Source organism: Periophthalmus magnuspinnatus, chromosome 16 (assembly GCF_009829125.3).
Source record: "Periophthalmus magnuspinnatus isolate fPerMag1 chromosome 16, fPerMag1.2.pri, whole genome shotgun sequence".
In the NCBI taxonomy this organism is placed as follows: Eukaryota; Metazoa; Chordata; class Actinopteri; order Gobiiformes; family Gobiidae; genus Periophthalmus; species Periophthalmus magnuspinnatus.
Genome location: NC_047141.1, coordinates 3,893,699 through 3,906,919, shown reverse-complemented (window position 1 = coordinate 3,906,919; position 13,221 = coordinate 3,893,699). Strand labels below are relative to the sequence as shown.

The window sequence follows — 13,221 nt, the reverse complement described above, 5'->3', positions numbered from 1 at the left end:
CACTTCTATGGGGTAATAAAGATGAGTATTACACTTCTCTGGGGTAATAAAGAAGAGTATTACACTTCTATGGGGTATTAAAGAGGTGTATTACACTTCTATGGGGTATTAAAGGGGGTATTACACTTCTATGGGGTAATAAAGAAGAGTATTACACTTTTATGGGGTAATAAAGGAGAGTATTACACTTCTATGGGATAATAAAGAAGAGTATTACACATCTATGGGGTATTAAAGAGGCGTATTACACTTCTATGGGGTAATAAAGATGAGTATTACACTTCTCTGGGGTAATAAAGAAGAGTATTACACTTTTATGGGGTAATAAAGGAGAGTATTACACTTCTATGGGGTAATAAAGAAGAGTATTACACATCTATGGGGTATTAAAGAGGCGTATTACACTTCTATGGGGTATTAAAGAGGCGTATTACACTTCTATGGGGTATTAAAGAGGAGTATTACACTTCTATGGGGTATTAAAGAGGGGTATTACACTTCTATGGGGTAATAAAGAGGAGTATTACACTTCTATGGGGTATTAAAGAGGAGTATTACACTTCTATGGGGTATTAAAGAGGGGATATTACACTTCTATGGGGTAATAAAGAGGAGTATTACACTTCTATGGGGTATTAAAGAGGAGTATTACACTTCTATGGGGTAATAAAGAGGAGTATTACACTTCTATGGGGTAATAAAGAGGAGCTCGGCTGGTTGGCGGAGCATTGAACAGAATCACTAAGTGTAAAGAGTGTCCCACAGATTTTGTTTATTCTATTGTGAAACACATTCTTTCTATCTCATTCAATTTGTAGAGTATAAATATCTCTCCCTATATTTAATCTGTGATCTGATCAGTATAGTGTATTTTATAAGTTTATGATGATATAATTAACAACAAAGTCTCATTTTGTTTGGCCAGTATATGATCCAATGGACTATGGGGAGCCACAACATGAGAAACACCACTCTACTTTTATATTGTGGAACATGCCAGGTAAAGCAATAGCATCTCCATGGAGACAGGCAGGTGGCAGACACTTCACTAGAAAGGTTACACAGTGTACTTTTAAAGTAAAACGATATATGTCAGTGCGCTATGTCCCCTGTGTCTTGAATGCTTCACCAAGTTCCAGCAACATGACCAAGACCTCTCCAGACCTACAGCTTTTCTAAATTTCTCATGGAGCCCATTCCCCACATAAGCACTTGAACAGGGACTCAAAGCAAACACCTGGTCAATTCTCAGGAGGGAAGTCACAATTATGGCAAAACATTAGTTTGCACCTAAGTTTGTTTACTATCAAAGGAAACAAACATGTTTATTTTGAGCAGACACATACGGGTGCATTGTTGACCATGTTGACATACATTAGTTGAAATTTGACTTTCTCTTAGTTGTTGTTGTTGGATTATTTCAGACAAAATAATATATCCCTTGAGAATATAAGATTTCACACCCTTTATCAGAAAATTGCAACTTTAAAATGTTTGATCTAGATTTGAGTCGTTATAGCTGCTTTTTAAGGCCCAACAAAAACAATTGTTTGCATTTTGTGAAGCCAACTTCATTAGAACTTTCAATTAGTTCTGCATTTACCTTCAGAAAATCTCAAGGGATGGAAAAAAATAAGATGCTAATTACTGAACTTAATGTTCCTTTAAATTGTCTACTGACACTATTGGGATAGAGTTTTGTTACTGTTTAGATTGTTACTAATGTAGCTTGGCCACTGGACATGGCTTGCTGGGACATGGTGCGATTTACTATATATATATATATATATATATATATATATATATATATATATATATATATATATATATATATATATATATATATATATATATATATATATATATATATATATATATATATATATATATATATATACATATATATATATATCGGCCAGCCTCCTCGCCTGGCCGATTTTTCTTGTTTTGTCTGATTTTTCCTGTTGTTTGATTTTCCTGTTTGTTTTTGTGTGTAGGCAGCACAGTGGCTGAGTGGCAACACTCCGGTTTCCCCCATCAACCAAAACATGAAAGCCCTGTGGCTCTAGTGTATGTAGCTCTAGTGTTAACACCAAACCATGGTCACTTCCTGTTTAGGGGCTTCACGTTTGGAAATCACGGGTGACATTTGAAATGTCTTTAACCGTTCTAACCTGGAGTAAAATCAGATAGTGCTGCTGTGATTGTGAAACAGTTTCATAAAGATGTTCTGGTGAGTAAGTGTGGGCTGATGTTTGCCTGGATTTTTCTCTAGTGGCATTTAACTAGTTTCACTTTCATGTATTGAAGTACCAGGGCCGGTCTTAGCTTTCAGGAGGCCCTAAGCTAAATTTGTCTCTGGGGCCCCCTCCTGGCTCAGCTATTGGTGATTCACATTTGACACATTATGACTCTGCTCTCATCACTTTGACAAGTTGTATTTTTGTTTATATGACCAACATCAGACTGAAATGTCACAATTACCACAGTCACAAGAACAGTACACAAATAAGTATATAAGTATAAGTATATAAGTGTAAGTGTACATAAGTGTAGAATGTGTAGAATTTTTTTAATTCTACACATTTTTTCTTTGTTTCTGGTGGATTTTAATGTGTTCCAGTTGGCGACAGTGGTCTTACATTTACATTATGTCGGGTCCTTGCACCGGTGTAAACACAGAGCTGCTATGGATATAAAACAAATGTAATTGTTTTAGAGGGATATTTAGGCTGCTGTAAACACACAAGCCCTATGTCCAGTAAAACTTCATATATTATATTATTCTCAATATAAATGTATGGGCTCTTGGGGGGCTTCTGCTGGCCTCGGTTCCCTAAGCAGCTGCTTAGTCTATTTATAGGCTGGACCGGCCCTGTCAAGTACACTTGCTTTTGTTGCTCAAAAACACTTAAAAAATGCATTCTTATTATTAGCAGGTTCTGTAACAAGAACCAGAATGACTGGATATTTTGCTGTGTTTTCCCGATTTCAATTTTCCTGCATACGTCCCAAAGGAAAATGCACAAACGTCAAGTGGCTCACTCTGGTTTTCTGAAGAATGTGTGAAAACATCAGACAACCCTCTCCTCCTCACCTGGCTCTCCTCCTCCTCGCCTGGCTCTCCTCCTCCTCGCCTGGTCTTTCTCTGCCCCCCTCCCTCCTCCTCGCCTGGCTGAATTTTCTTGTTTTGTCTGATTTTTCCTGTTGTTTTGTTTTTGTGTCTTGGCGGCACGGTGGCTGAGTGTTAACACTCATGCCTCACAGCAAGAAGGTTTGGTTCGATCCCCGGGTCGCCCAGGCCTTTCTGTGTGGAGTTTTTCATGTTTCTCCTCGTGTCTGGATGGGTTTCCTCCGGGTACTCCGGTTTCCCCCATCAAACATGAACGCCCTTCGAGACAACTGTTGTTGTGATTTTGGGCGTTACAAAATAAAAAATGGACAACCACCGTCACCAGTGTCCAATCAAGCCCATCTCAGATTGACTTATACTGACAAGTAAGTATAGTGGGCGGAGCTAGGGGCCAGATGAGAACAGAAATTATGTCAGCCCTTGAATATCGATTCATGGATGTTTGAGTAATCCTGTACTGCTCTGCATTCAACTCAGGGCCCTTATAACACACTTTAAAAGCTCATAAAAGTAGGTTTTGCAGAACACGTGTGCTTTCATTGTGTTTTCTGAGGTCACTACCCCTAGTGTTAGCAACAGGTTTGATGGACAGTATTCCCTGCTAAACCAGCAGTGCAGTTTAACAGCCTCACTCTGGATTGACTCTTTGGTTGCTATACTCGTGATCGGTATTCCAAATATGAAACTGCTCTACATTCGCCCCTATAACTGCTCGCCTCGATGTGGAGTTTGTGATTGATGTGTTCAGCTCAGGTGCAGAAGCAAGTTTGGGCCCAGGGTTGGGTCTTGAGAAATGAGTTTGGCAGTTGTTTAAACATGCACTGGTGGCACTCTTTGTTTTGGCTACATTTTAGTGGTTTGAGTGGTGATGTAAAGCTCTGTATAAAAATGTTACCATTACCTTAAAAGTTCAATAGCTCTGCTGAGTATTTTTGGACAAATCAAAGGAAAAAGACACTTTTTTCTAACTGTCTGACATGAAATCAGACTAAACTTTCCTGTTTTAGGTTAATTACATCTACCAAAATTATTTCTATTTGCTAAATGCCAGAATAATGAGAGAAGAATTTTTAGAAAATTTTTCATGACTTTCTTCAAAGTCAAAAGTTTACCATGCAGTTAAACACTTTGGGTAAACCCAGATGATGAGGTCATGTCTTTGGAAGCTTCTAATACTACTTGATCTAAAACACGAAAAGTTTAGTTTGATTTCCTATCTGATTTCCCCCCCCTTCACTTTTTTTTTCTCATCTTAAAAACATTGCACCGCAGATGACTTCCTCATTCACTTTCTGAACTCACTTTTCATGACTAATACTCAAGTCGAAACTGGAGAGTCAAAAACAAAAGTTATAGAGAAATTCACAGAAAAAATCTAAACTTGTCTGGATCGAAATAATCAAAACATATCAGTCTCTCAAATTCAGAACAGTAAAATGAAACCATCATGTTTATTTTTATTTTTTACACATTTTTTTTTATTAAGGCCTTATTAACATTGTGCCAGTGTAGAAATCTAAACTTGAAAATCATTTTAAAAGAAAAAAAACAAACTACTATTACTACTACTATTAGTTCACCTCCACTTAGTCCTGTCACCATAAATAGTTTATCCACTTCTGGTTCAATATATGAAAGCTGCAACTGTATCTATTGGGCTCAGTATTGATTGCGTTTACATTTTCTTTATAATACTGGGGAGATTTGGGGTATTTTATCTAATGCAGAGCCACAGAAGGATGAAAACGTAACTTCTTCTTTAGTTTGTTTTATTAGCTGCAGCTCAGACTTTTACTGATAAAGTAGATTAACAAACGTGTACCAAGCCTCTCCTGCTTTGTGTCAGAGGCAGAAAGTACTTTCAATATTATCCTTCTCTGTACCCACATCTCGTGCTTCAAAATATGTTATGGTGACTGGTCTACCTCCACATAAGTAAATATTATACATAGATTAGACCTGGTAAACACGCTCATAGTAAGACTGAGAGCTCATGAGTCAGCTTATAGGGTGAATCCGATGTCTGCTGTTATAACGTCAGGGCTATGTTTTCACATGTGGAATTGATTTTGTTAATTTCACCACTCAACACCAGTTTGACCAATTGTTCCAAAAAAACGAAGGCTAAGCAGCTGCGTGATGACTAAAGCCCACCGTTGAAAAACAGTGTACTCTTTAAAATGTTCATACCTCAAGTGCTGCATGCCCACATACTTATGGTAACCTAGAAAAACACACATCTACAACAGGTGGCCAGGGCAGAGACTGAGAACAGCATTTATTTCCATAAAACACCAATAAAATGAGGTCAAACTGATCCAGATGTCGTGTATCGCTGTTCTTCATCTCAGAACAACTTTGTACAAATAAAAGTTCAAACATTTTGAGAGTTTCTGGGCTGACTACAACCAAGAAATAGTCTTAATGCATCAGTCTACATCGCCTGGCCAAAAAAAAAGTCGCCACGGATATAAACATTGAGATGCGAAGCACAGCCCAACATTTTTGTTCCCTGATTACACGGGAATTTTCTAAGATGAGAAGGCCAGGATTCATCAGGCTCAAATTGTCAAACATCATTTTCATACAGAGTCCAGACCTTAACCGCTGGATGGAAATAAATATTGTGTCATTGCAGAAGCGAAATAGAAACAATGCCACAGCAAATGTGTGACGTAAAAAGCTAAAGGTGGAACAACCAAATATTACAGTGTGTGACCTTTTGTTTTGGTGCTGACTTTTTTTTTTTTTTGGCCAGGCAGTGTATATGTCCAACCAGGATATCTACTGAAACAATTTTTTCCAATATCCGATACCAGTATTGGATTGGTTTTTCCCCAGAACAGACCATTTGTAAAGAAAAGTTTGAGAAAAATTGAACATTTAACAGTAACTTAGTGTCAGCATCACAACAGTATGCGATCTGACCTTGTTCTGGAAGTAAAATTCACATTAAAAGGTGCACTATGTAACTTTCTAGTGGGGAGAGGGGGGGGATCTGCTACCTTGAGATGCTATTATTTGGCCTAGAACGTTCCTCACTATGGCATTATGTGTATCCATCTTGAAGTTCATAAATTACAGGTGTATTTATTGCTTAGAAAGATGCCTTGAAACACATGCATTTTTAAAGTGAGTAGGGTCGCCACTTCACAGATATGACCTGTAACTTGGCCTAGTGACCTGTTTCCATGGAGATAGATATGTTGTAGATCTAAGCATATGGCGTTTGAATAGTTTGAATGGACCAGTAGTATAGTTATGTTCAGAGGTGGAAGATGTACTCAATTGTGTTACTTAAGTAAAAGTAAAGAAATACTCAAGTAAAAGTATCGCATGAAAAAAGTATCAAAGTACCTGTGTAAAAACATATTTAAAGTGTAAAAACTAAGTATTTAATGCAAATTTGGAGGTCTTCTAAAGCTTCAAATGTAGTGATTTTAATGCAGATTTTGTTCAACAGAAACAAACCGTAAATCGATCATTTTTTTCTGTTTTTAAATGTATATTTTTGTTTGCTCAAATTATCAACTGGATAAAAAAATAAACCTTCAGCCTTTTCAACAGGTTTCAAAAATAAAAACACATTTGAGAGCAGGTATCTGTATTTTCTGCTCCACTACATTTTGAAGTCCGTAAAAATTATCCACCAATATTTACTTAAATACAGACACCTAAAATTTGTATTTAAGTACAATACCATACTACTTTTACTTTGTTACGTTCCACCATTGGTCATGTTTCCCACAACTGATTAACCTACATCATTAAAATGAGAAAAAAAACAACAACTTTTTACTTCCAAGAACTAAAAGTGCTGCCTCCTGCTGAGCTACAATAATCAGTGCCGTTTCAGATTAGTTATCGCTTTTCAAATTGTGTAATCTTTTAAATGTTGTATGAGAAATGTTGGCATCTCACACATTAAATGATTATATTATTGTGGGGGTATAGGCTGGTAGAATACATTTTTGATGCTTACACTGTGAACAGGAGAAAATGAACCATTGAATGTCTAGAATGGTAGACGTCTTTCACTATATTAAATGTCATTTCAACTTCAATAAATGTTTCCCAAACTTTATCTGTAGTTTCTTCGCTGGAGGTGAGTGGGCCAAAAAACCTTTAAATGTGAAAGACAACTACAATTTAATAACAATTCATGTACTTTCTTATATTGCCTTTAGTAGCGAATTAAATCATTTTATTCTGAGAGTTTACGCTTCACAGTGATTGGCTGAATCCACCTGTCACTCACTTGGAGCCTGACCAATAGGAAGAGTGGGTGTGTCTATTTAAGTGTAGAGCTGAATTAAACAGAAAAGCACTACACCAGTGGAAGATCGCAATTTTATTTAAGATTTGTATATTGCTCACCTCTACTGTTAATTTTAAATGTGTTGTTTTAGCACTAGTCTCTCAAATGGACAGTTCACTTGGGGGTTAGCTTCTTTTGTTTGCTCCAAAACACAGTAGTTAATAGAGGTTATTTCCTTGCAATGAGTGGCCCCTTAAATCTCAATGGTTTTCACTTTTAGGACTCTCCCTGCAGTACAGACTTTAGCTCTCCATTTTCCTTCAGCTCTTTGACAATGTCCAGTCCTCCGACCAGCTCCCCCTTCACGTATAACTGCGGGTAGGTGGGCCAGTTGGAGTAGGTCTTCAAACCTTGTCGCACCTCTTCGTCTTGTAGAATGTCAAACGTATCATAATTGATGCCGGTCTCGTTCAAAATCTCCAAAATCTGCCGCGAGAAGCCACACTTTGCTCCCTCCTTGTTTCCCTTCATAAACAGCATGACTAGGTTTTGATTGATGATGGTTTTCAGGCGGTGCTCCAAAGAAACCGCTTTGGGACATGTGGTCGCCAACTCCCCCGATTCGGCTAATTCTTTCACGATATCCAACCCGCCAATTAGCTCGCCGTTCACGTACAGCTGCGGGTACGTGGGCCAGTTGGAGTAGGTTTTCAAGCCTTGTCGCACCTCCTCGTCAGAAAGGATATCGAAGCTGCTGAACTGGATATCGTGGTCTTTCAAAATGGCGATGATCTGCCGACTGAAGCCGCAGCGCGGCTCTTGGGGCGCGCCTTTCATGAACAGCATGCAAGGGGCGCTGTTGATGAGTTTCTTCAGACGCTGGTTCAGATCCACTGGGCCCGGTTCAGCAGCGGCACTTCCACCGGCTACAGACAGTTTCTGAACCTGAAAGAAAAAATAAATCTAATTAGGAGATGTTAAATTCCTGTAATATAAACACTTTACATGATGCTTTGAAGACTCAAGTAGGGCTGAATGAGGGAAAAAGTGATGAAGCATTGTGATTAGTTTTGCAATTTATGTTTTGATAATAAGGTTCTATTCAAAATTCGCAAGAGTTGGCAAAAAGACTAAAATCTAAACTGACAAGCCAATACAAGAATCGCTTTATAGACCATGTGTATATATATTCTAAACTACAGGGTTAGCAGTTTTGAGATTTTGTTGTTTGCAAAAGAAATTATGCATTTTGCTAATTCTAGCCATTCAAATTGCGATTTTGATTGTGACCGTAGCTCAGTTGGTAGAGTCTCCACTGATCCAAAGGTTGGAAGTTTGAATCCCGCTCTCGACATAAACATCATTGTTTAAGTGGTCAGATCCACTGACCCACAGGTTGGTGTGGGTCAGTGGTCACCCCGCCCCCAGTGTCTATGTACACAGGTGTATGTGTAATGTGTGTGTGAATGGGTGTGTGGTTCCTTGATGTAGAATTTTAAGTGTCTTGAAAGTGGAAGAGCGCTGTATAAAAATGTCACCATTTACCATCAATCTTGCAGATCTATTGATCTATGTCACAAAGCTCTAAGCAAGTGTATAAAGTGATATTTCTGCACCTTGGTGGGCGATTGTGGGTCAAGATAAAGACATTGCTGCCAATCTGCTCCAATAAACATTCTGGCTAGGGCAGCAAGAGTAATCTCAATCAAATCAGAATCGCAATATGAATGAATGCAATAAACAAATACCAAGTACCATCATTTCCTCCACAAATAACAAAATTTCCTGTATAAAAACTGCTAACTCTGTATTTTAGATCTGTATAAACATGTTCTGATTTGGATGCGTTTCTTCTGGATGTGTCTGTCCTTGTGTGCCAGATGCCCTCTCTGTGTCTCCATGGGGTCTTATTCTGCATAAAAACTACTAACCCTGTAATTTAGATCTGTGCAAACATAAGCTGAAATGTGATTATTGTATTTGTCAGTTCAGATTTTAGTCATTTTGTCAATTCTTCTGGATGTGTTTATATGGAGTATAAGGGTCACTTCAAAAACTAAATTATTCTGCCGCTACGTTAATAATGTTGTAACATTACTGAGAATTAAGTCGAAGGCAGAAAAAGTCGTAATTGTCTAAGAATAAAATCATAATTTACAAGAATAAAGTCTTAATTTTACAAGAAGTTGTAAAAATGTTGTAGCCAAAAAAAATGACATTTAATGATTGAGGGCTTGACACTGACTCAAAATGAAAAAAACATAAATGCCCATTAAGGATATCAAACTTTCAAATACTGACATTTTACACATAAGTTATTAGACAGATCTGCACCGCAGTTTAGCTGCCACCTTTGCACAAAAAAGCCTGCAGAGCATGGTGCTCCCTGCAGCTCATTGGGAAAGACACAGGCTGTGCTTCGCGTCTCAAACAAGTGGAGGAGTCTCAGTGCATGCTCATACTCCGCTCATCTCAGCTTCACTTCTCTACTATTCTAAACACGAGTACTTTACACATAATCACAGTTCAGAGATGTGCTTATTGTAGATAACTTTAGCCCCTCATTATGGGCTTGTGGAGCTGTGCGCACCAGGCAGCCCCGGTTTTATGCACTGATTATAATGTAGTGTAATCTCTATGGCCACTGCACTGTCCTGTTTATGTCTCCAAATGGTTACAGTTTTGTCTAACAAAGCTGAAGCTGGTTTCAGTCCTTGATCCCAAATTATTTATGCAGAATCAACACAGCACTGTTCTGCTGTTCCCCATCACAGGGTCTGGAGCACTGCATACACTGCGTCAACATGAGCTGCCACTGTCTGAGTGCACAGCTCCACAAGCCTGCAAACAAGTGTAAAGATAAGATAAGATATGCCTTTATTAGTCCCACAGTGGAGAAATTCCAGGAGGAGCGTGATGCAACCAGCTGCTGCTATAGAAAGCTCAAATTCAAGGGAATAGATTTAGTGAAATTCATGCAAAGACTCCTACACCTGTCTCTATCCCAGCCAAGAGCGCTCAGCTACAGGCAGAGGCGCATGGGGGTCATTTCGGGGTAAATGATTCAACATTTGTTAATGTTGTTAAGGCCAGGAATATAAAGTTCTACATCTATCATATGGAAGTTTTTATTTAATCTTTTAACTCAAATAAGGGCCATTCTTTGTCATGGTGGCGAATGGCTCTTGCCCCTAAATCTGGATAAAATTATATCTTTACATTCACTACAACTTTATTCTCGTAAAATTACAATTTTATTCTCATAAAATTGTGACTTAACTTTTGTAAAATTACGACTTTAATGTCAAAAGTAGCGCTTTTATTTTCGTAGTGCCCGAATATATATATATATATATATATATATATATATATATATATATATATATATATATATATTTATATATATATATATATATTTTTTTTTTTTTTTTTTTTTTAAGTGACCCTTATACTCCTTAAATTAATTTAAAAAAACAAATCTAATTGCAATGCTTGTCAGAAAAATCACAATCACAAAAATATTGTTTTCCCAAATGGATCCATCTTTAGATTCCATATTGATAAGGGACTGAGGGTCTAAACAGTCATAGTCCATATTTCAATCTGTATCTTCACAACAGCATTCATGATTAGTCCATCTGGGTGCAATGTCTTGCCCAAGGACACAATGACTCTAGATAACCTCTTATATGATTGTTGCACTGGTTAGAACTTAACATTTGTCTCTTGCACTCGAGTATATGCTTGTGGAACTTCTGACATATGTGCAAATGATTCATGGTCAGTTCACTATTTTTGAGCGTGCAGTTTGCAGCCCAAGGTTTCTGTGAGTCACCATTGTAAAAGCCAAAGTTAAATCTGTCGACAGGACAAAAAGTTGTAGGAGTGAAGACGTTTTGCTGCTCATCTTCAGTTCTGGTCAGATTGATGGTGGACAATGTTTTATATCTATCTGAGGAGAGGAGCTAACAACACTGAAACTGTAAATAGCTATTGCGTACAGTTTCAGCCTTAATGGGCCTACTGTCTAGCTCTATTGTTCTGTTTCCTTTCTTTGCTTTGGGTCTGAGGATGGAGTTATAGATGGGGGACAGGTGATGTCTAAGGCCCCCATTCCTGTTCAAGGAAGGATTCTCTTTCCTAACAAAAACAGCTTCTTTAAAACCCCTCTCGAACCACTTATTTTCTCTGGCTCAGATCTGAACCTCACAATCTTCAAAGGAGTGGTTAGTGTCTTTGAGATGGTGATGTGCAGTAAACTGCACATTACTTTGTTTATGGCTCAGTTTTGAGTCACCATGACGTCTTGAAAAGTCAGGAATGACATCTACTTTTTTATGTGGGGAATACATAGTGATAATCTAAAACACTGTCCAATCTAATGCATAAATACTAATAATCTAATACATTTGGGCAAACGTGGAGGTAAAGAAAACAATTATATGTTGGGGAATTAGGCCAAAAGTGAAAGTAAATACACTCCATTGTCAATAACATCTTAGAATAACATTTTTGCACAGTGCACACATATTGACCTTCTTGGTGAGCTCCGGAGCGTTGGCCCCGTCCAGCCTGTCCACCCTTTCCCCCGCGCGGAAGAACACGAACGTGGGCACGGAGGTGATCTCGCACTTCTCCGAAACCTCCGGCACCGCTTCGGCCTCAAGCTTCACGAACGTGCTGCTCGCGTGCTGCGTCGCCAACACGGCCATCACGTCGTTCATCTGCTCGCACTGCGGAGCCCACGCCGCTTGGAAGTGCACCACAGTCAGGCATTTTCCAGATTTAGCCAAGATTTCCTCAAACTGCTGCTGCGACGCGGCTTCCACGAGATTCGCCATTTTTGCCTCTCTGCTTCCGTTGCCGCTGACGTCACTTCCGGCTAGTTTCTGGTAGCTTCGGAAGTGTGTGCATGTTTTGGATTATTTTTGATAAAGAAACAGCTGCCGACACTGGATAAGAGCGGGGAATATAGTGACTACTGAGGTAACGGATAACAGGCACGACGCAGATCTTTTTCAGCCTAAATATCCGTTATAACACGTCCAAACACGTGATTTTACGGCATTTTCCTGTAGCCTAGCGTTAGCTTCTGGTCTTCAGCAGGTGGAAGCTAACGGCTGCTAGTTAGCATTATCAGTTCATCACTTCATAATCAGATGTGTTTACGTTCTTAGGCTAATGCGAGATAGTGAAGCTCTTTGTTTACTCCTTAGCTAAGCCTCCTTTTGTATTAAATTCGTGGCAATTCCGTAGTAAATTGTCAAAATAGGTTGTAAAGGTTCTGCATTTGTAAACGTGTGAATCATGTATTATGTCGTTTACTTAAGTGTCGCACCTAAAATAAATAGGCATTCTCAATGTTTTGATAATAATCCAAACAATCTAACCTCTCATTTAGTTACAAGGCTTCACTGCTAATGATATTTTATGGCCTAAGTATTGATGTTAATAAAGTCCCCTAGTTTCTTTCACACTGTTTGCTAATGGACTATGGAACTTTTGTGGTGGGCGTCCTCCTCCGGCTTATTGACCTTATTCCGCCCACTTTTGCCTCTAAAGGCGACTAAACCACAAGTACTTTGTGTGCTACTTCCGGTTAACCGGGAATCCCATTAGTTTCAATTGAGAATCTGAGAAAAGCTTTGCAGTTAAAATGTGATATAAAAAAAATACAACCTGACAGCAGCGCCCACAGCAGCGTCCAGAGTAAGGTGGATAGTATGTTGAAGATGTTATTGTTCCGCTTGGAGTGTTCCACAGTATAGTATTAAAATTGTACGTTTTAATTAAAATGTCTTACATTTGTTCAGTAAAAGTACTTGACCTG

The 13,221-nt window shown here is 38.5% G+C and overlaps 3 protein-coding genes across 3 annotated transcripts in view; 1 reads left to right on the top strand and 2 right to left on the bottom strand.

Annotated features, from left to right (window-relative positions):
* The window catches only part of tspan13a (tetraspanin 13a), a 260,320-nt gene that overhangs the window by 212,845 nt on the left and 34,254 nt on the right, over nt 1–13,221 (bottom strand). The gene's annotated exons all lie outside the window — the stretch shown is intronic.
* glrx3 (glutaredoxin 3) lies at nt 7,470–12,232 on the bottom strand. Its single transcript, XM_033980768.2, has 2 exons — nt 11,927–12,232; nt 7,470–8,336 (listed from the first exon to the last, which is right to left on the bottom strand). Exons 1-2 carry the CDS (start codon nt 12,230–12,232, stop codon nt 7,668–7,670), a joined length of 975 nt encoding a protein of 324 aa, XP_033836659.1. The 3' UTR covers nt 7,470–7,667.
* bag6 (BCL2 associated athanogene 6) overlaps nt 12,252–13,221 on the top strand; it is a 28,462-nt gene continuing 27,492 nt past the window's right edge. Inside the window, exon 1 of the mRNA XM_033980711.2 lies at nt 12,252–12,377. The gene's annotated coding sequence lies outside the window, so the exon portion shown is untranslated. The remainder of the gene's footprint in view (nt 12,378–13,221) is intronic.